The sequence below is a fragment of the Neolamprologus multifasciatus genome, chromosome 20, assembly GCF_963576455.1.
Source record: "Neolamprologus multifasciatus chromosome 20, fNeoMul1.2, whole genome shotgun sequence".
Classification (NCBI taxonomy): Eukaryota; Metazoa; Chordata; class Actinopteri; order Cichliformes; family Cichlidae; genus Neolamprologus; species Neolamprologus multifasciatus.
The window spans coordinates 3,540,666-3,563,985 of NC_140458.1; the positions used below are offsets into that span (position 1 = coordinate 3,540,666).

General features: G+C 40.1%; 3 protein-coding genes across 8 annotated transcripts; 2 read left to right on the plus strand and 1 right to left on the minus strand.

The window, feature by feature from the left end:
* Positions 1-5,326: 5,326 nt before the first annotated feature.
* uxt (ubiquitously-expressed, prefoldin-like chaperone) lies at positions 5,327-11,340 on the minus strand. Of its 3 annotated transcripts, none has more exons than XM_085146067.1 (7): positions 11,231-11,340; positions 9,692-9,817; positions 8,240-8,321; positions 7,094-7,161; positions 6,803-6,910; positions 6,137-6,200; positions 5,327-5,790 (listed from the first exon to the last, which is right to left on the minus strand). In XM_085146067.1, exons 2-7 carry the CDS (start codon positions 9,787-9,789, stop codon positions 5,743-5,745), a joined length of 468 nt encoding a protein of 155 aa, XP_085002193.1. In that variant the 5' UTR covers positions 9,790-9,817; positions 11,231-11,340; the 3' UTR covers positions 5,327-5,742. The 3 variants fall into 3 exon arrangements, with proteins under 3 accessions (XP_085002193.1, XP_085002192.1, XP_085002191.1); XM_085146066.1 differs by lacking the exon at positions 11,231-11,340 and adding an exon at positions 10,635-10,722; XM_085146065.1 differs by lacking the exon at positions 11,231-11,340 and adding an exon at positions 10,511-10,622.
* On the plus strand, positions 11,061-15,681 carry cdk20 (cyclin dependent kinase 20). The gene is made up of 8 exons (XM_085146050.1): positions 11,061-11,196; positions 11,336-11,449; positions 12,023-12,211; positions 12,491-12,612; positions 13,227-13,289; positions 13,898-14,021; positions 14,721-14,876; positions 15,093-15,681. The coding sequence occupies exons 1-8, from the start codon at positions 11,122-11,124 to the stop codon at positions 15,282-15,284; spliced, it is 1,035 nt and encodes a 344-aa protein (XP_085002176.1). The 5' UTR covers positions 11,061-11,121; the 3' UTR covers positions 15,285-15,681.
* A 129-nt stretch (positions 15,682-15,810) lies between these two features.
* LOC146494112 (erythroid transcription factor-like) lies at positions 15,811-21,812 on the plus strand. 4 transcript variants are annotated; one of them, XM_085146059.1, is made up of 7 exons: positions 15,811-16,272; positions 16,359-16,449; positions 17,336-17,648; positions 17,729-17,868; positions 21,053-21,178; positions 21,295-21,473; positions 21,618-21,812. In XM_085146059.1, the coding sequence occupies exons 2-6, from the start codon at positions 16,369-16,371 to the stop codon at positions 21,454-21,456; spliced, it is 822 nt and encodes a 273-aa protein (XP_085002185.1). In that variant the 5' UTR covers positions 15,811-16,272; positions 16,359-16,368; the 3' UTR covers positions 21,457-21,473; positions 21,618-21,812. The 4 variants fall into 4 exon arrangements, with proteins under 4 accessions (XP_085002185.1, XP_085002186.1, XP_085002183.1 ...); XM_085146060.1 differs by having other exon boundaries at positions 17,336-17,495; positions 17,598-17,648; positions 21,295-21,812; XM_085146057.1 differs by having other exon boundaries at positions 21,295-21,812.
* The last annotated feature ends 1,508 nt before the right edge of the window (positions 21,813-23,320 follow it).

Sequence of the window (23,320 nt, forward strand, 5' to 3'; positions counted from 1 at the left end):
AATGAATATTATCACAAATCTGTGTGGAATTACGTTTTCAAATGAAAGGTTTGCGGGTTTTATGTGCTCTTGTTTTGAAGAACATCCTTTCGCGCTTTGTTTGAATTCCGGTGTGTGAAAGCACCGTTTCTGCAGCAACGGGGGGTGACGTAACGACGGCTGTGTGCTCCATGGACAGGAGCTCTGAGTAACTCCGCCAAACTTTGCTAAACGAACTCAGTGAAACGCATCTTATCGATGTCAGATCTGCACTCTTATCGCACCGCTGCGGTCTTTGCAAAAATAACCGCTCGCACGGCCAATCCCATTTTGGAAACAGGGAATAGTGCTCTTATCTCAGGTACTGTGATAAAGTAAGATAACAGGTTTTCACAGTTAAATCTCTGCCCCATGTTCCCAGGCTTTTCTCTCTACATGTGTTTCAGCTCTTCGGTGGGCGGGGCTCCTCGGCACACCTGAGCACACCTGGAAGGTGTGTTCCCAGACTATAAATCTGTGGCTGGGACTCCCGCGTTTCTCTCTCCCTGCCACCATGCCGTGTGCTGAATTAGTTTCTCTATAATTAACTAATAAATTATATTAAACTATAAACTATTAAGGTGTGTCCGCCTTTTTGTCATATCCTTGAGAACCGGGTTGTGACAAAATTATATAAACTGGACGTTATTGTTGTTAAAAAGCTCATTCTCTAATAATTCAGATGAAAACCTTTTTGTTTTGAAGTTTGAAATCTGTCACTAGGAACCAGCTGTAGCCATGAGGTGACCCTGACCTATACTCATGGTAAACATCCTGTGAGCACTGCTACTGACAGACCTACTGTAATCTTGCATTTACGTTTAAGGAGGAAAGCAGTGAAACATATTATAAAAATGCTATCAAAATATTTCTGTCTTCCATAAACAGTAAAATGAAATCAAAGCTGAAAGGAATATTGAACTAAAACTGCAAACATGTTGCAAAATTAAAATGCAGCAATAATCTCAAGCACTAATTATTCATAAATATTCACTTTATAAGAAGTATAATATTGTTTATAATAATTAATTATAATTTGATCTTTTTATAAAACATCAGGTATATTAAACTACAAGGTCTCTGAGAGAGCTAAAAAAGGTACTGAAGGAGGATTTAGGTGTTAATATTTATGGTGTTAGCTCGCATACAGACTCAATTACATTATTACCTGTTATACATATTTATAGGACAGTGTGACATCATTAATAAGACCAAAAAAGTTTCAGTTCAACTTTTCAGTCTTCACATTGTTTGACTTGTTGGAGGCATCTCAGACTTCCTGGATTGTAGGAGATGTGCCGATCCTCCACACTGCTCGAATCATCACCCTAAACTGTGCTGTAAGAGGGGCCAAACAAAGCCCCCCCTGTTTAAATCCTTGGTGACAAAGTCTGTAATCTGTTACACTGATGAGATCGGGTTCCTTTCTCTGTTGAACCTTTACACCCAGAGGTGGAATGTCTTTCAATAATTTATGTAATCTGGATGGAGAGAAGTGTAGTCTGTGGATGGTTTTGAACGTGAGCATTTATAGAAGTACCACCAATTTTGTCCAAAGAGTTTTCCCGGACTTCATCAGCGATCTGAGTGTCCACTTCTTCATTCCAGTCTAGTCGGAATGATCCCGAGGATGGAGCTTTACAGCTCCACTGGAAGATGTCTGATTATTCAGGACACTGTGTAAAGCTGCATGAAGAGGTCTCTGTTCATACTTTGGGACGTGAGCCCTTGAAACAACTCTAAAAATGAAAATAAGTGCAAATGTGAAAGCTAAAATGTCTGCTGTAGCTGGCCATCAATACCTCATACTCTTACCCTTCTGCTTCTATTTTAAAGACGAGCTCCTCCAGACCTGCTATACATGATTAAAGCATATCAGTGTGTCAGCATATAGATTTTTGTCAGTATAGTGAGCACCTGAGACCAGACTTTTAATGGGTGTTGCACTCTAGGATTGTCACTGTAAGAGTCTAACTGTTCAGGAGTGATGTGAGAGACGTCTGCCTGCAGGACACGTGTTCAATCCACAGCCAAATGGCCATTTTCATCTAGGTTAGTGCCAGGAAATCAACCACGACACAAAAATAATGTATTCATATATCAGTATAGTAAAATTCAGACTGGGGGAAACCCAAGCCACCTTCTTGTTTCCTGAAAAGCTCAAAAAAGTACAAACGTGAGCGTGAGCCTCCTGCAGAGTGCCCTCCTTGGTCTCCTCTCAGTATCAGCAGTTTACTGGAGTATAAAGACTGCTTTTAATAACATATGGCAAACTTAAAGGCAGATCTTCTCACTTGTCACACCCAGGTGGTGTTCTAGATTTGTCTTTTTGTTGTGAGGAACGTTTAAATAAATTCCCAAAGCATCGCAAGCAAAACAGAATATTTCTAACTGTTTTGCTGACCCGAAGAAGTCTGTGCATGAAGTCCACGCATGCAAAATTTCTTTTAAAGACCTAAAACTAAAATACTGTAGATCTGCAATACATCAATAAAAACAACAAAAATGACTAAGATTAAAAAGCTTTTGGCTCCTGAAGTTGAATCTTGAAGGTTTTACATCGATAAAAGAAGGATAGAGAGAGAGAGAGCAAATGTCCACAGATCCTTTCTTGCAGTGCACTGGGATGACGTCTTTCACTCAGAGTAACAGGGTTTGAATCTTGATTTCAAACTTGACGTCGTTATTTTGTTTTACAGCGACTCTCATTAAGGATTTCTTCTAAAGACGTTGGCTGAAATCACCTCCTCCTGTCTGACTGCAGCTAGAATCGACCACATGCTGGCCGAGCTCTGGCCATTCATTCGGCATCACATCTTTCTCTTTCTTTCCCTCTGCTTCTTTACGCCACTGCCTCTATTCAGCATCCAGTTTCCATGGCAACAGGTTCTTTATGGCGCTGCATCTCTAAAAAGCAGCTGAACTAATGGCCAAGCACCGCTTCATCTTGTTTCAATAATCGTTACATATGCTGAGGGTCTGTTTGTGCGTCAGTTCGACGCACAATCGCATCTCATCGGAGGATTTCCAAAAGTATGTGGACAGTGGATCACATGTGACCCTGCTGCAGAGATTTCCACCCGTTCGGAGCAGGATGTTTCTGTTCTGGCACAACCTTTTATCTCCCAAATGAAAGATTTCTTTCTAAGATTATTCAATTATTTGTTTAATAGTAAGAACCGTGTAGAGGAGGACCCTCATTTCTGACAACCTCACCTGGTCTGTGAACATTAACAAGCTCAGCAGCACTTCACTTCCTGAGGTTGCTGAAGAGGAACTGTGTGCATGGCAAACTGCTGGTGACCTTTTATTATGCCAGTGTAGAAAGCATCCCGGTGTACTGCGTAACAGCCGGATGCTCTGCAGCAGATAAAAAGGGTGATCAGAAGGAAATAACAAAGACCGCTGGCTGCACACTCCCCTCCCTACAAGAAGCTGTCAATGCAAAATACCACCTTAAAATCACTAAATATGATTAATAATAATAATAATAATAATAATAAATTGTATTTCAAGACACCCAAGGACACTGTACAATAGATAAAAACACATAATAGAACAATGACACAATGAAGAACAATAAAAACAAAAGCACGAGATAAAATTAACAAACAGTGGGCTCACAGTGAATATGCAGATTTGAACAGATGGGTTTTGAGTTGGGATTTAAACTGGAGGAGAGAACCAGTGTTTCTCATATCTGAGGGCAGAGAGCTCCACAGCCTGGGAGCAGAGCAGCTGACAGCTCTGCTGCCCATGACGGTGAGGCGGAAGGAAGGCACAGAAAGCTGGATAGAAGAAGAAGATCAAAGTGAGCGGGCAGAAAAGGTGGTGCTTAACAGGTCAGACAGGTAAGGAGGTGTGAGGTTATGAATGGCCTTGAAGGTGAGCAGAAGAAGTTTTCTCACTCTGGACTCTGCTTGACCTGTTGCCCGGTGGTTGAAGGTAAAAGTCCATGAAAACAAAGGCAAACAGTGCAGTTACTGTCTGAAATTGAATACTGTAAAGCACCGTCTCTTTCATTCTTGACACCTTAATATTGATCATTACTTATCATCTTCTGCTGACTTTTTCTTTTTTCGAGACAGAACTAGCACTCGATGTTTTGTATTTCATAACGTGATAACAATAACGAGTACAGTCGCTGTACTCATCTTTTAAATTACTCCATATAAATGTTATATTAGTAAAATGTTTTTTTAAATCAGTAAAAATGTCTGAAACATATTTATTAAAAAAGTAGAAACAATTAAAAAGTACTAACATAGAGAAAATTGTGCTATGTTTGTACTAACAATAAGAAAATAAGACAAATATGGACACATGTTCAGCAAAATAAATATTTCAAAATATTAAAATAACTGAAACCTGTTTTGGAAGCTTATTAGTCCATAAAATGAATGAAGATCATTTAAAAATATTATTGAAAAAATTACTGACATGTAAAAAGTTTATCAGGAGGAATAACGTACAAAGAAATAGTACAAAAAGCTCAAAGAGCCAGAGAAATGTGGCAGTACAGAGATCCAAATATGGCCAAAGCTGAGCGTGAAGTGGGGACAGGGGGGAGGCGGGGGGGAAGAGGAGGCTGTTTGAGCAGCAGACTGCAGCAGGTGGGAGTGATGGCAACAGCCAGGGCTGGTCTGGGAGCCTCTTCAGCTTCCTGTGGTGACATCATCAAAGGGAAAGACGTGTTGCTTAGTCCAGGAAGAGGTGAGAACAGCAGTCGAGGAGGAAGATGGTGGGAATGAGGCAGCAGGATCAAAGAGAACATGAACTTGGACCGAACTGTGGAAACCAGAGACACACCGTGTTTGGCAAAGGGGAGTCACCAGCCCCACTCCAGGAGGATGGCCGACCGCCGTAGAAGAGGCCGGCTGTCAGCAAGCTGAATGGAGAGCAAAGTGTCTCCCAGTGGAGGCCGGATGAGGAGGTGTTGTGTCTAAAGCCTTCAACTTGTTGGGCATTAATGAGAAGATTAAGGAGAACAGACATCTGTGTTACCACTGAAACAGATGAGAAAACTTCAAGATGGCTCAAGAGAGAACCAGGAGAGGAGAGTAACCACCCGCTAATGTGGACCCATCCTAGTGTCGGATCAGCCTCAGCGGGGTTTCCAGGAGGAGGCTGGACGATGCTAAAAGTCCTGAAACACCTGAATAAACACATCATTCTCAAAGAACTTTAGAAAACAGCTAGTCAGGGGAAAAAAAGTGAAATTCAGTAAAACATCCAAAGAATTTCTATGAAAACCCAGGAAACACCTTGAGCACAGGTCCAACAAACCGAAGGATGGATCATGTCTGGATCATTTTCACAAAACAATTTATTTCAAACTCCAAACAGTGAAACATCACTCACTTCCTGTCACATAATTTTCAACCTATGAGATCAGGTTTGTTTGAACCTGAATTTGTCACATTGACTGAAAGTGTCTGTTTAGAGGCTGCAGGATCATCTCTGAGCAGCCCCCTTTTCAATGTGACACTGAAGACAACAACAAACAGGAATATTCTCTGATTTTCAACAGACGAGTTTAACAAAGACACAAAGTCACGTCGAGTGTACGCGTTTCATGACTGTGAGTTTTGACTCTGAGAAGGCTCAGGCACTAATCCTCCTCTTCAGCTCTGTGACGACTTTCAGGCTTTAGTCCTGAAGTCTTTCCTTCTCCTTGACCCTGTTTTCCCAAAACAAACCGTTGACATCAGCAGCCGGCTTTCGTTAACCCGTCTCTGGCAGGTCGCCCAGGCCCTGCAGCTCCCTCAAACCCTGACATAAAGAAGAAAAGAGAAGCCAATCAGATTCTTTACCTGCCTCTTTAACATCTGATCATAAATCAGATAAATCTGACTATTTTAACCTTTTTGTCACCAGTAAATACTGAAAAACAGTTTTTTAACTGAACATATTCAAATCTGATCTTGATTACTTTTCATCAGGTGGGTAAAACTGTTTATTTCCAGTTCAATGTTCAAACTTCACTGACGGTAAAATCCTCAGAAATGAGTAACAAGTTATTTAGTACTTAAGTATAAGCCAGAGGAAAACTCCTGCACCCAAAAGAAACTATTATTATATAAAAACTGTCCTATAAGCCACCTGAGAAGAAACTGACCTCCAGCACCATGCGGATGTGGGCTTTTATTTTGGCAGAGTCTTTTGTGAGCTGCTCAGTGAAGCTGTAACACAAACACAGGGTTAGCATGGCTAGCATCTCTCATTCAGAAAAAGTGACAGTGCTAGCAAAGAGCTAACATGAGCTAGCTAATAGACATTAGTCTGCAACAACAAATCATAAAAAAATAATCAATCATAATATAAAAAAAAAAAATCTTACAAAAGATATAAAATAAAAAAATTAGTAATAGACAAATTAGTAATAATTAGCAATAATTCCAATAATTCTAAATTCTAAATAAATAAATAAATAAATAAAACAAATAAAAATTAATTTTTAAGTACAATAAAAACAGGAATTTGTCAGGAAAAAAAAATACAACAAAAATATCAATGTTTTAAACTGGAAAATTTAAGTGTGAAAAAAATACTTGAGAAATATCTAAAGATAAAATTAATAATAAAATCATAGATGTTCAGAAAACCCACCAAAAATATCTAAAAACAAAATCAGGACATTTCAAAATAAATAGTTCTAACATATTTTTTTCAAATAATTTCACAACAAAGTGAAATCCTGACCTTCATTTGAAACATAATTAATTTTTAATGCTTTTTTCTCCTACTTTTAATCTTAATAGTGTTACAGTGACAATGAACTCACGCTGTGAGCTGACTCGTCTTCTTCTCGATGAACCTCAGAGCCTCGTCGTGAGTCATCTCCACAAAGAAACCGTAACCGACGGCCACAAACATCCTGGATGAGTCCTCGCTGGTGGAGGAGAAGACAACGAGAACTGAGTTTAAACAGGAAGTGAATTCCTCTCGGAAACACAGGGCACAGATCCTCTAGCCTCTCTGGAGTCTCGCAGCACATTTCTTAGCCTAAATGCAGCATTTGTGCCTGTTTGAATGCAGAACAGCTGCTGATGACCTTCGTGTGTCAGCAACTCACACTTCAGCCTGAACGTAGAAGTTACAGCCAAGATCAACGTCAGTCTTCAGCTGCTGAGAGCCCGCCTCCTGCAGGAACACAAAGAAGAGTGACTTTCATTCACTCGTGGAACAGGCGGCCCAAGCTCAGAGAAAAAAGTACTACGTCTCAGCATCTACAGGCCTCAGTTAGCACGTTAGAGGGTAAAGTTCATGACATGACAGCTAGAAAAGAGACTGAATGAGTTTGGCTTGTTTGGAGGGGTTTCCACAGAAAAATATATCAGTGAATATGTAAGGAGCTTGGAAAGAAAAGCGACTGAAGATGTTTCATCTGGAAAGCTTCTTCAGTTCTAAGACCAAATAGTGGAGAGTTCAAAATATTACATCACATGAGCCAAGGTGTGTGATGAGGCACACGATCAATAGTCGGTCAACGACCCTCTTATGGGACAACTCCCACTAGGACTTAAATACCTGGGACTCTCCACTGTTTGGTTTGAGAACTGAAGAAGCTTCTTGGATGAAACGTCTTCAAGAAACTTAAAGAAGTTGAGTCGCTTTTCTTTCCAAGCTCCTTAGATTACCATGACCTGGATGACTGAAAACCTACACAGACATCAATGATTATGAAAATTATTTTAAAAATATTTGAAAACTAAAATTAAAACTTCTATCCTCTAAATAAAATAAAAACAAATAAAAAAAATCATCTTTTCAAATATCTGAAAAGTGGAGGTAAAATGTCTGAATGTTTTTTTTTTCCAGCTGTAGTTTCAGGCTCTTTGATCCAGACGATGGAGGTTTGGCTTCACAGCTCTCGGCCTAATGAGCCACACGTATTGATCTGCTGGATAAACAGCTGCAGTGAGGCTCAGCTGTATTGATGGAGGTGCGATAAGCTCCTCCACCTTTCCTCACAGAAGAGTGTGCTGAATTACAGAAACAGCTCACACAGAGAAGCTACAGAGAGAGATGTCTGTATCAGCAGAGTTCGGTCTGCAGCTCATTAACCAGCAGACTGAAGCGTTTAACATTAACAGAGAATGAGAGCCAGCACAAACACTTGGGAATCACTACAACGATCTCCAGTTTAATGTGAAATCTCTTCTAAACTGAGAAACCTACAGGTCTTCAAAATAACACAATACATTTTGTGTGCGTTTACCTGCAGACTCTGTATGGTGTTCTTCAGCTGCAGGTACTGAGAGATCTTCTCATAAACCTGATCCCTCTGCTCCACCACCTTCCTGCCAAACGACAGCCGTCACTTGATTTACAGAGAACATTAACGCCTTCAGATGGACCAAAATAATTCAAACAGCCTAAACACGCCAAGAAAATCTGATTCAAAGCACCAAACAGCATTTCAGACACCTGAGCTCTTTAGTCTGTGTCACCAAACAGTCAGATGCCAACCTGAAGAACCACATAAATACCTGTAAGATTAGATCTCCCCTTCTTATCCATCACACATGTGTACTTACAACAGATTCAAGCTCATTATTGTATCCTTTCTATATAACAGCTCCTTCTTACGTGTAGTTTTTAGATTTTTGCACCATTTTGTTCTGTAACTGTACAAAGTAATTTCTGTATTTCTTTTCTTACACCCTAATAAAATTCTCAGTGTTCACATTAAACACAACCAGTCGGGTCTGTGCATGTACAAGTAACCCATGTGAACCAAAGGCTAAGGCCTTAGATTCCTCTAAATACTTTTCCAAGTCTTGAATCTGTATGATGTCATTGAGAAGAGATATCCCTAATATAGCCCACCCACCTGCTGTCTGAGGAGCTACACCAGTCATGTCAAAGGCAAAAAAATAATAATTTTAGTAATAATTAGTAGCTTTGCATGATTACTATGAATCATGCAAAGCTACTCTAGTGTCATAGTGTGCAAGAATAACAATATAAAGCTGTAAATTAACATAACTGGATGTGCTTCGCGCTCTGTTAGCTCATGCTGAGCTCTGCTCTGCAGTACTGGCTGCAGAATGTGAAGCAGTATGGTATTTGAGATGTTTCCTCTTAGTGTGGTCAAAACGCTCCAGTTCTGTCTGGTTTGTTGACCCAGTTGTTGCAGTGCTGGCACAGCAGTGACATGTATGACAATCATGTATTAAAAACACATTGCACGCAAAGGCTGTCTTGACAACGTCTACATGCCTAAATGCATTGAGTTGCTGGCATATGAATCGATGATGAGATATTTGGGTTGAGCAGGTATTCCTAACAAAGTGACCTGTGAGTGTAAGTATTTAATAATCAGTCTACAAGTAATTAAGGCGGAGAGGGGGACCGAAAATGACACCAGCGCTATTATACAATCGGCAGCTGTGAGACTTGACATTTATTAGGCTGTTAATTAAGCTTTAAATTACTTTAATTTGTAGTCACTCCTCATTGACCTTCATATCGCCTCTACTACCTGCTCAAAGTCTGCCAGGATAGAAATCTGAGTTCATATCTCTATATATCTACACAAGTATTTTGCACTACTTTAACTACAGATTACATTTCTTTTACTTTCGTTTTTAAAGTTCTGTAACCGAATAAAGCTTTCTGTACGGACATAATAAACTGTGTTCAGACATCAGCTGTAGTGTCTTCTTACTGTAAGTCTCTCTTCAGGACTTCATTGATGAAGGTTTCATACTGCAGCACCTTCTGGTCCACGTTAGGTCTAGCTGTGGCATTGTCGGGAGCAGACATTTCTTCACAGTCTTCTCTTTAAAAGAAGCTACAAACAACAGAAAAAACATCCGGTTGGCCAACTACCCGATTTCTCTGTCGTAAACGTTAATGTTTCTGGACACCAAACTCTCCGGCTAGCATGCTTAAGACAGGATGTAAACACGCCACTCTACACCGGATGGGAAGAAACTGTGAACAAGTACTTCCGGGTTTCCAAAGAAACCCAAAGAATAGATTTTGTGAGAACAGAAAAGACAAAACGACAGCAAAAGCTTGTCAACTAATGATAGCATAAACTCGGAAACTCAGAAAAAGCCTTACTTTATTTTTTTTTAATATACTAAAGCCTTTTTCGTTATGTAGAATACCAGTACGGAGTGAATGATTTTTATTCTTTATCGTGCTGCTGTAAAACAAAAATTTCCCAATTGGATTCAAAAAAGTCTGTCTGTCGGTCAGGGAAATTTGAAGGATTTGCCTGAGCAGATTATAAATTTTACACACATCAAGTACATCTCTATACAGTTCAAAAGACGCGTTTTATTAACTATGGGGAAAAAAAACAAAATAGCTTTTTAATCATTAATCGAATGAAATGTTCAAGTCAAATTGTTTAGTTTGAAAAACTAACAATTTGAAAAACGTTTAACAATGAAACAGCGAACAAGAACAACAACAAAAAAGAATCAAAAATAAAATAAAATAAAATAAAACATTGTTTCTGGCTAATGCTTTCTACCTGCTCTGGCTCTATGGTGGTCCTGTCTCATGACGTCTCTGTAAACAAACATGGCAGACCACGGGCGGCTCTGTAGCTAGCTATTGTAACACGAAACAATTATTAAAACGTCCTAAAAAATTACATATCGTCGTTTTTGTAGTTTCTTTCTTAACAAGCGTGCGTGTCAATCCGGCAGCAGAAGTTAAACAGTAACAAGTTTTAAAAATTTAACTGGGTAATCGAAGCTAAGACGTTGCCAAGGCAACGTTAGCCAACAGCTAGCTGTCTCAGGATTTATTTTCTGAGAGACTTTTCTTTACAGCTGTTTGTTGTTGCATATGTAACACAAGCCGAATGTAAGTTAACGGTTTAAACTTTTACTGGGCTTAAAATAATAGTTTAATAACTATATCTTATTGAGCAAACGTGCGCAGCATCGTGAACAGCTTAATTTATGAGTGAAGTTCGAGGTTGGCGTTCCTCTCTCTGGTTTTCTGCTCCAAGGAGCTAATTTGTACATCATTGGGGGTTTACTTCAAACCACTCTTTGAATTAAAAAAAAATCAGTGAGAGTTGTGATCCAGATTAAATCCAGATTAACTGAAGCTGTTTTACACGCTCATGAAAACATGGAGCAGTACAACATTCTGGGTCGGACAGGAGAAGGAGCTCATGGCATAGTCTTCAAGGCCAAACATATTGAGGTGACGGACTGGTGCTTTTATGTCTGCATCTTACCTCATTTCTTTTTTTCCTTTTCTTTTTGTAATCCGATCAGCATTAAATTTGGAGTCTAACCTCAGCCGCTTAGAAATGTGACATGGAAATGTTCTTGTGTGTCAGACAGGGGAGACGGTGGCTCTGAAGAAAGTGGCTCTGAGGAGGCTGGAAGACGGCATTCCGAACCAGGCTCTGAGGGAGATTAAAGCACTGCAGGAGATCAAGGACAACGAGCATGTGAGTGAATGTGCAGAGAGTCATTTTAATCTTAAAATTTGATTAGTGTTTAGCAGTGCGGTGGGTAGCACTGCTGCCTCACAGCAAAAAGGTCCTGAGTATGAGTTCGACTCCCTTCTGTGTGTAGGTTGCGTGTTCTCCCTGGGTTCTCTCTGGGTACACTGGCATCCTCCCACAGTCCAGAAACATGCAGTTAGTGGGGTTAGGTTAATTGGTAATTCTAAATTGCCCATAGGTGTGAATGTGAGTACAAATAGTTGTCTGTCTCTATGTGTTAGCCCTGCAACAGACTGCCCACCTGTCCAGGGTGTACCCTGCCTCTCGCCCTATGGTAGCTGGGATACACTCCAGCTCCCCTGGTGGCTGGGGGGTTATCACAAACAAGATATCACAGAAACCAAAAATTAGCACATAGAAAACATAGACAATCAAAGCAGAGCAGCAAGAACAGAGCCAAGCATAACAGACATGTTAATAAAAGGGAGATTAGGCTATATGAGAAAATTATAAGAAGCTGCAGAGTGTCTGGAGTCTGAAGGGATGCAGGACTTCTTTCTGTGACTTCCTCCTCAGGTGGTGAAGCTGAAGGACGTGTTTCCTCACGGCACGGGCTTCGTCCTGGTGTTCGACTTCATGCTGTCTGACCTCTCTGAGGTCATCAGGAATTCCCAGCGCCCTCTGACCCCTGCGCAGGTCAAAAGTTACATGATGATGCTGCTGAAGGGCGTGGCCTTCCTGCATCACAACAATGTCATGCACCGGGTGAGCGCAGCTAACAGTTATTATCATTAATGAGTCATCTGACTGTTTTCTCAGTGAATCCTGCGTTTGTAACAAGCAACACTTAAACATACAAGGATATTTAAATACTGTTGGTTATTCATAATAAATGAAAAGCTGAAAATATGGGAAATGCTAAAAAACTGAATAGTTGCTGCAGTCTGAGGTGTTGCAGGAGGAGGTGAGAAGGTGGGGTTTGGGTTTCTTTTGCTTTAACAAAATAAATCAAACCATTATAAAGTGACGTTTGTGTGTTTGCAGGATCTGAAACCAGCAAACCTGCTCATCAGCTCCTCAGGCCACCTGAAGATTGCAGACTTTGGTCTGGCCCGGCTATTCAGCGAGCAGGGAGAGAGGCTGTACAGCCACCAGGTGGCCACCAGGTAAATATGATAAGATGAGATTAAATAAGAAATACTTTATTTAGCAGCTAGCTTTAGCTAATCAAAATAAAATACAGTATGACTTACCAAAAGAACTCAGTGCGGTAAAAAACACGAAGATCAAAATGGTCATTTAAATAGAAAAATGACAGTAAAATGAAAGATCTCGAGTGAAAATTTAAATGCAATATAATGAACCTAAAAGTAAGTACTTTTGTATATAAAATGCAGTAATGCAGTATCTAAAAGGCTGAATGTAATACAGAAAATGGCTCTACAAAGTAAAGTAGCACTAACACAGCATTAGCTTTAGTGCTGCTGGGAAAAATCCATGTGGTGACATGTAAAATGCAGTCAGATGATACTTTAAATATTCACTCAGACTTGCTTTAAAGCTCGACTGGTGAACAAATGTGTCACAGAACAGATTCACATATTCAGATCTGAGGTGCTCATTACGCCAGTGAATAATAATCATGTTAAAGTCGCCATGTCATGTGACTTGCTGGTTCAGTTCATTCTAAAATAATCACCACTTTCAACTGGACATCAGTACTTTATCAGTAATGTGCAGTAAATGTGCTCAGTTACATTTGACCACTGTGTGTGTTTAGATGGTACAGAGCCCCTGAGCTGCTGTACGGAGCCCGAAAGTACGACGAGGGAGTCGACCTGTGGTAAGTACAGCCCTGAAAATGCTGCTAAAAGTAGCGCCCACACTATTATTTTTTGCTGTTGTTCGACCATTATAGCTTACATTACATTATATAGATTTACATTACATAGTACTTGTTTAACCAGGCATTCGAGGCTAATCACCTGGCTCTGCATTTATATTATGTAATTATTTTATATCTGTAATTCATATTTTATATTGTGATTTTATCTGTATCATGGTTTTACTGGAAAGCACTTTGGTGTACTTTGGACTTTAAATGTGCAATACAAATAAATTTGATTTGATTATCTACTGTGAATCCTCCGCTGTTTAGCTTTTACTCAATAAACCTGGATGCTTTTGTTTCTGTTGTGCATGCTTGTATTCTTTTCCTGTATCAGCGTATTTTATTATATATTATTCTTTAACATACTATGTAACATGGGATCATGTAACATAGAAAGAGTAAGCTTTAGCTTCAGTACACTCTAACTCTGTTAGTGTTCACAGTTCCTGCTCAGGTGTAAATGGGTCCAGTGATCAGAGATGAACAACAGGGGGCAGCAGCAGTCTGAAGTCACAGCTTACTGTTTAGTCCGTGTGTGAGTGCTTGTGTGTGTGTTTTAGGGCAGTTGGCTGTATTTTTGGGGAGCTGTTGAACTCGTCTCCTCTGTTTCCTGGAGAGAACGACATCGAGCAGCTCTGCTGTGTCCTCAGAGTGCTGGGAACCCCGACTCAGGACAGCTGGCCTGTAAGACACACACTGGTTTTTCCATCACTTCAGGGGACGTTACATTAATATACATTCATTTTTTTAGGGATCTTTTTGTATTAGGTTAAACTATTAAGCTTTATATCAAAGTATCATCTCACACATTCTGCCGTTTATATAAAAGAGAAAATGTAAACACAATGAGGATGCCTAATTTCCACATGTATTCACTCAGTGGTAGTGTTTACTCTTTCATCTTTGCACATAGTGCATATAAATATCCGCCGATATCCACGTTCATTAAATTTAAATGTGCTAAAAAGACGCAATGTGTTATTTTTTAAAAATAATGTTTTTTAGTGCATAGTCTACATTATAATCATCATCAGTATATTATTATATGTGATAGGCCTGCAATCATCTGCCTGAAATATTGGTTGGTCTCCAGTTAGCTTTATTTAAAATGTTTAGTTTAAGATTAAAGGAAATCCAGTAGACTAGCAGTAAATGATGATGAATATGTAGAGAAATTAAATCGGACTTAAAATTGATCCTGTGTAATTTACTCTAAAAACCAACAACTGTTTGAAGTCTGGTGCCATTTTTGTTGTCTGTGTGAGATTTTATCTGAAGGCTGAGGTAAAATAATGCAAAGTTTAATTTTAATTGTCTTGTTTTTTTCTTTTATGGCTGTGAAACTGGTTAAAACACTTTAATCCCTCTCCTGTCTGTCTCCAGGAGATAGTGGAGTTGCCAGATTACAATAAAATCACCTTTAAGGAGAATCCAGCGATCCCATTGGAGGAAATCATCCCTGACACGCCCCCTCAGGCAGTGGACCTGCTCTATAAGTTCCTGGTGTATCCATCTAAACAGCGCTGCTCAGCCAGACAGGTAAGAAACCTGAAGCAGAGCTTAAGTTTAAAAACGGAGTTCCTCAGGGCTCGGTCAGAGGTCCTCTCATTCTTACATAAAGAATCATTTCTTGGGACATAGCCGTTATATTTTCCCTGATCACTGTGGTCTGTTTATCACCCATTATCACTCAGATAAAGGTTAATAACCTGATTATTGATCTGTGCTCTCCATGTCCTCTCCTCCTTACTGCAGGCTCTCCTCCATCCATATTTCTTCACTTCGCCAATTCCTGCTCACCACTCAGAGCTGCCCATCCCTGAAAGGGGAGGGCGACCCCCCCGCCAACGTTTCCAGGCTCCGCCCACTGACTTCTCAGTGGACCTACCATTGCAGAACAGTATGGTAGACCCTGCCCTAATACAGGGATACGCTTCCTGCCTCTGAACTGATCAGCTGCTCTTATACCAGTTAATCTTGTTTTATATATTTATTTATTATCTGGTTTACTAAATCCTCTCCTTCAGACTGAATCCTCATTGTTTTATGAACTTTAGCTCACACAGAAGATTTCTGACGGTCTTTCCTGAGCCTGAACCTCTTCTGTAGCCACTTGTAACCGTGAGAAAATGACCTAATACAGTTAAATTTCCACACACTGAATTTATCGACTAAAAGGAATTAATGTTTAGCTCCACTGGGTCTCCATTTGGTAAAAGGATGGAATAATTTAAAAAAAAAAACCCCACAAAATCAAGCAGATTTTTATTCTAAAAATATTTGTTTCTGTTCTGTTTATGAAACATGTTGTGAGTTTAATTTAAAGTAAAGTGTGGAGAAGTTGGGTTGGTTCCTGACCATTTTTTCCCTTTAAATATGTCATTTCTGAGAATTAATCTTGAAAATAATGATGTGTTTACAGCGTGAGCTGTGTGCCTGAGACGACCATATCAAAGAATGCACTCACTGACATCTTACAGAACCAAGAGTAAAAAAAACTGACTGAAACGGAGTGTAAGAGCAGACTGAACCTGTGGATTAGTGATTATTTGTACACACACTGACATCAGTACTGTGTGTGGCGATGTTTAACTAGAGCATCCACGACTGGAACAGCAGACCAGGAAAAGTAGAAGAAGAATTTTTTTCTTTTCTTTACTTTTTGATGTGTTTTTGAGGCCAGTTGTGGGCTGAACCTGGACTCCAGTGGACTGACAGTGATCTCATATTATACCATGTTTACAGCAGTAAATGATAACAGCTATGTAAACACTGGAAACTCCAAATTTCAATAAAAAAAAAAAATCCCTTTCAAAAAACCCACGTCAGAATTTGTAGGAGGAGTCAAACACCTCCTCTTCCTCCTGGTCGCCCTCCTTCAGACCCCAGAGCAGCATTCAGAGGAAGTTAAAGCCCTCAAAGCTCTTCAGCCTCTGTGAGTACCATCAGAAAATAGAGCAGTGATCCTTTGTGTTAGAGAGAGCACTCACTCACTCTTTAATGTTTCTTACCTCCTCTTAGAAATTCAGCGATGATGTCAAACTATTTGCCGTTAGCTTATTGGTCTTCTGCTGTGACATCCAACAGATCTGAAACAAGCTTCAGTACGAAGGTGAGAGTCTTTTATTATATTCCTGCTTATGGAGTCAAAATGTAATCAAGTACAAGTATGGAAGTATGTAATCTGATGTTCAATAAACATATGGAGGGTTTTTTTTCTTCTGAATAAGTAGTTAATGTTTTTGCTTTAATGTGCTTTTACCTGTACAGAAGTAAAAAGTGCCGTCCTGAAAATGTTATTGAAAATGTTATTTGGCGACTTTGGCTCGCCATAAATTATTTGGTGATTCTTATGCGCACGTTTAGCTCTTTGAAAGAAGATAGAATTTTTTTTGAAAATGGAGAGTTTATCGAAACATCTGACAAATTAGTTTGAAAAATTCTTGAAATTTGAATTTCCGCATATGACTTTACATTTGTATCGTATTTGCAACGTCTGGCATTTAAAAAAATGTTTAAAAAAGTATTGTGCGATTTATTTAGGCTTTCCAGGGGAAAAAAATCACACTGATGATGTAGACGTCTCAAAAACTCCCAAAAAACGTGTGTATCAGAGACGGTACCCGGGGACTAACGGCTCGGTTCGATGAATGGGGCCCTGGTCTTACAGAAATTCCTGATATTCCTCAAAGAACGAGGCCTTCTGAGGCCTCGTTAAAAGTAATTATAGGAAATTATTTGTTTCTTCTTTTGTGACGCGTCCAGAGCGCCTGACCTTCATCAAACATAACAAAGTTTCCTCATCTGATATATAGCTGATTTATATTGATGTATATATGATATATTTATTTATTCTTGTTACGCCTTTTCTGTTACGTCACTGACCCCACCGCCGGGCTCCTCAGGGGTCAGGGAGCCTGCGGTAGTTTTGATATGAGCTGATCTGTTAGATGTCAGATGCAGGTTTCTCTTACATTTTTACTACGATCTCTTTTCAGGTGGGGCCTGTCCTTTCAGACACTTTCCTCCAATCACCACGCACATCCCAAGAGGCCCCTCCCTCGCTCCTCCTCAGCCCCTGCCTCTGGCTGAATGATTCCAGCTGTCAGTCACCGAACCCTGCTTACATCCCACCTGCATCTTCTTCATCTTTGTATAGTAATCACGCTCTGATTCCACACCCCACCCACCTCCTCTCCTCAACACCTGGATGTAACAGTTACCATGGCAACCTGTACACACCCTCCTCCCCCTCTGCAGGTGACTGGATGCTACCTGACAGTCTGTCTTGGGGGCAGGGATGTGGACCAGGTGAGTAATTACCTGCCTGTGCTAGTAGATCAGCGTGTGTGTCTTTTGTGCTGATGTGTAATTTGTCATCGTTTGCTCAGAGCAGCGCGAGTGCGTGAGCTGTGGGACGCAGAGCGCCCCCCTGTGGAGGCGAGACGCTGCAGGTCGACTCCTGTGTAACACCTGCAGCCTCGGACAGGAAGCCAACAACACACCGCTGCTGAGACCGAAGAGACGAGCTGTAAGACGACACACACGTATTTGAAAAATTGTATTAACGTTTTAATGAGAAAATCGTGTTTTATTGATAATATTGCACCAATTTAAAATGAGCATCAGAAAATTAAAATTCTACACTGTACAGCAGGTAGGACTTTTATATATAACATTTTATATGGATATATCAAGAGTTTACATTATTGTTTTAATTTTAATTAAGTCCCTCACAGGCATCTGTATCTATATTAATTTATCTTTTATATAATAAAAATTGCTTGCAAAGTTGCAGTCATTGATGATTCTGGTGTCTGTTGGGGCCTTTGGCTGAAATTCACATTATAAATAGTAATATAAGTAAGAAAGTATATCACTTTCAAAGATCTTTTTTTTGTTTCTGATGACTGAACTGACATGACAAACGGGAACATGACGTCCTGTCATGGGGACTCTTCAGAGCACGTTGTACTTACAGTATAATCAGTTAAAAGTGGAATCCTGAACCTGTAGTTAACATTTAAAGGTTGGACCGAACTCTTCTCTTTCCTGCTGGTGCCAGAAACTTAATCATTCTGAGAAAACTTAATGAAGGGATGTAGTAAATTATTTCACATTATAGAATTAGAATTCTAAATTACCCACAGGTGTGAATGCAAGTGTGAGCTAGGATGGTAGCTGGGATGGGTGACCCTGATGAGGATGAGCAGAAGAGAATGGATGAATGGACAATAAAGTACACACAGCACAATAATTTACACCAGTACATCAGAGTAATCAGAGTACCTTAGCATTTCAGTTTCATAACTTAGCATTCACAGCTTTGGCAGTTAGCCCCGGCAGACACAGCTGTCAAAAATGTTCAAGATGGCAGCTTCCACTCTGTTACTGGTGCCCAACAAAACAGAGAGTAAACCAGCAACTGTAGAAATGGAAGAGACCAGGTTTATTTCAGTAATGATACCAGAACCAAGCTGGCTGGTTTTAAGATATTTATGCCATATTTACTAGTTCCTTCGGTCTACAGTGTGGCGGTGGTGTCCTGACTCTGACTCCCTCCATACACCGTCGACTCAGTCATGTGACAGCCTGCAGAGATAAACACACCAGGCTGCTCTGCAGGCCAAGCTAACCACTGTTTAAAGCCAAAGTTTTCTCATCTTCCTCTTTTTTTCTTCTTCTCCTCTTCATTTTCATTGATCGCATCAGTTATCAGGTTTGATCAAAACTCCAGCTCAGGCATTCTTAGGGAGATCAGGTCATTGTGGTTTGAAGTTACTGGCGTGGGCCCTGAACAGCTGCCTGCCTCAGTGGCTCCTCTGATCGACAGACTAATTCTTAACTATTTATGATACCCAGCGACGAACAATACGAACAACACCATCTAACACTTTATGATCAAACTTCAAGTTAATTTTGGGTAATAGTTTTTTTTTTTTACTGTTCACGAGGAATAAAAATATAAATATTAAGAGCTAATTATTGCTTTGGAAACTAATTGATAACCATTATTTGGAGTGCTGTTGTAAATGTGTAAGCGATGGTGGTAACAGTGTAAGGAGGCAGGTGTAGTGCGCCGTTGGAGAGCTCGGTTTGTGTTCGGTTTCACTCACAGCAGACTTTTGTTTTCACTCCTTGTTTACTTCTGCTTTTGGTGTTTGCTGAGGTTGAGGAAAAGATTGTGGTTGGGGTTAAAATCATAGACTGTTTATAAAAGATGGACGTGGACGCAAAGATGCTTCGTTTGTGCCGTCGGGACCTTTGCATTTTTGTTTTTTACTGTTTTTATTTGGTTGGTTCGAGTTAGAAGGGAACACGTTTCAGATGCTCGCTTATTCAGCAGCTGGTGCTGCTTCATTAGCAAGCAGCATCCTTAAGCTGTACAGGTGCAGTGCACAGACACAGAGATCATTAGTTAAATGCTAGTTAACTAATTTGTGCACATAACTAGGGGTTACATTCGGTTTCAAACCAGAACGACTGCATAGATGATGGATGAGTTATTTCTGTTATACTTATTTGAAGTCTGCTTGAAGTCGGCTCAAAGGGCATGTGGGTGCACTTTATGTTTGCGTGAAAGACTCCAAGCAGTCATTAAAAAGTTGGACGTCTGCACGGAGCTTCATGCTCACCATTTGATGACATCAGTTTTGTCAGTTGGACCCATGTGGACCCCTGTGTGCTCGCAGATTCAGAAACAAAAACACAAAATTTCAGTCACACTGCAGCACAGACTGCTCCGATGGTCTGTTCGTACAAAAACAAGGTCTAGAGGTCCATTGTAGAGACTCAGATGAGTGGAGGTGAAGCCCAGCGGACGCCCGCCTGTGCTGGGTCAGTCAAAGCAGTCATGAAACTAACAAACTCAAACGTGAGCAGGTCATTAAAACAGCTGTGATCAGGCTGTAAACCTTTTTATTTCTGCTGACAAGACCAGTGATATCTCAGTACATTTACTGAAGCACAATTTTAATGTACTTTTACTTTATTTACTTTTTACTTAGATGCAGTTATACTGTTCTTTTATCCTGTCTTCCTTCTCTCACCCCAACCGGTCGCAGCAGATGGCCCCGCCCCTCCCTGAGCCTGGGTCTTCTGGAGGTTTCTTCCTGTTAAAAGGGAGTTTTTCCTTCCCACTGTCGCCAAAGTGCTGCTCATAGGGGGTCATGTGACTGCTGGGTTCTCTCTGTAGGGTCTACCTTACAACATAAAGCACCTTCAGGCAACTGTTGTTGTGATTTGGCGCTGTATAAATAAAACTGTACTTTGTACTCCATACCATTATTTAAAATTTTTAGCTACTTCTTCTTCTTATTAAGTATTATTATATTTAACCCTGCCCATATAAGTAATGGAAAACACCTCCAGCTGAAACAATAAAGTGACACAATAACCGATCAGTAATTCTGATCCTCTAATATGATGAATGTGATTCAGCAGACTGAGTACTTTTACTTTAGGTACTTCATTTATATTCTGATGGTAAAACTTCTGCTTTTGAGGCTTTTACTTAAGAAAATAATTGAACAACAGGAACAGATTTAACACCATCTGCTGGATGATGGACATGCACTGAAAGTCCTGCCAGTTTTCTTCCTCTTATTTATTACTGAAAAATTCAGATTTCCTGTGGGAAACATCTTGTTTGAAAAAGAAAATTGTGTTAAATTACCTCAAAATATAATTCAAAACAGTATGATGTGTTATTCCAGAGCAGGATTCAGAGGAAAGGAACTCAGTGTGTCAACTGTCTGACTGAGCACACGACGCTGTGGAGGAGAAACTCTGCAGGAGAAGCCGTCTGCAACGCCTGCGGCCTCTACTACAGACTACACCGGGTACTACAAACTAAAATACTGCTCTGGCCACATGCTTTACTTCCTCTAGTAAGAGTAAAACAGCAAAGAAGGTGTTCCTTGTACTTTGAGCCTGAGTCTTTGTTAAATGTTTGCAGGTGAATCGCCCGCTGGCCTTGAAGAAAGATGGAATCCAAACCAGAAAACGGAAAGTGGTCACTAAGAAGAAGAGGAAAACTGACCAATCAGAGACCAAGCTGCCTAAGGGGGTCCAGCCCAGTGATGTCACAGCAGCTGACAGCAGCGTTGTCGGGTTTTAGGTGACCTGATGCTGCAGGTAAAACAATCTGCAGCAGTTTAGGTTTTATTGTCAGAATTCAGTCAGAGATCAACTGTAATGCAAGAAACGTGAATGTTTAGATTCTCAGGATCTCATTACCTCTGATCTCTCTCTGTTTTGAACCTTCTTCTTCATTATCAGAACAATCGAGTGAATAAATAAATCCATGAACCTCTGCAGACAGAAGCTGCTCGCACAACCTTTTCAGACGTGTCTGCTGTTTTTGCTTCCTGTGTGCCGTCCTCTGTGATCACCTGTGTTTTTAGATGTTTGTTGGCTGTATTTACTGTGGACCTTGTCTCCAGCCCAATAAATGACTCACTTTTTGTTATTTAACACATCTTATTTTGCCTCCTACATTTGGGTCCCCACTCCTCCACTCCCCTCTCCTTCTGACAGCAGCATTTATCGACAGCTACCAGGACGAACTCATCACGCATGTGATCCAATGCATAAACATTAACAGCCTGGGTTTAGTTTCAGCTGCCTCACACACGTAAAACTCAACGTTTTAGAAATGACTTTAAATCCAGGACCCGTTCCAGAAAACAGGTTTGAAAAAACTCAGTTCAACATAAAGTCTGATCAATTATTGATTAATTATTAATATCTGATTCATCCTTACGTCGGGAAACTCTGAGTTTTGGGATTTTACATTAAGCAGTCAATATGTGCTTGAAGTGCAGACTTTCAGCTATAATGTAATAATAAAAAATAATAATGTTCCCTCTACATTTCTTGACAAATGAATGGTAAATGGCCTGTATTTATATAGCGCTTTACTCAGTCCCTAAGGACCCCAAAGCGCTTTACACATCCAGTCATCCACACATTCACACACTGGTGATGGCAGCTACATTGTAGCCACAGCCACCCTGGGGCGCACTGACAGAGGCGAGGCTGCCGGGCACTGGCGCCACCGGGCCCTCTGACCACCACCAGTAGGCAACGGGTGAAGTGTCTTGCCCAAGAACACAACGACCGAGACTGTTGGAGCCGGGGCTCGAACCGGCAACCTTCCAATTACAAGGTGAACTCCCAACTCTTGAGCCACGATCGCAGACATAATAATAAATAGAGCTTCCACCCACTGTCTTGCTTTTGGCTGGTATAATTTGAAAATTTAAGTGCTATTCTGAAAAAAACAAAAAACAAAAACAACTGTATATATATATATATATATATATATATATATATATATATATATATATATATATATATATATATATATATATATATATATATATATCTCCTGTGTGCAAGGTACCGTCCCACTGCTCCCCGGGCGCCCAATGGCTGCCCCTGCTTCACAGAGTGAATGGGTTAAATGCAGAGAGGGGATCAATAAAGTACACTTTCTTCTTTCTTCTTCTTCTTCATTTTGCCTGTTTGTATCTGGTAGTCCCACTGCATCTTTGCTCGCTTAAGAATTGTTGTTTCGCCTTCAATCTGGATTCCATTTATAATATCCACAAAGCAGAACTAAAAAGTACTATGTTTGTATGTTTTCTGTATATTAATGAATGGAATAAATGTAATCTGAAGTATTATTCAGTTTGTTCAAGCCGTCACAGCAATGTAGTGGATGGCATAGTTAGAACTTAAACAGAAAATACTTGTCAGATTAATCAGTGCATAATATCAATCAGTAATAAAAATATAATCCAGTTTGTTGAAATAGCAAAAAGCTCAATCTCCAAATGAATCACTCATTCTTCTTTTTTAACTGCCTGAGCTTTTTTAAATCACATAAGAAACTCTAACATGACCGTGAGTGACCTCTGGGTGCTGATGTCACTGTCCAGGTCAGTTATTTTATTGCCCCTTATTGGAAACAGACAGAC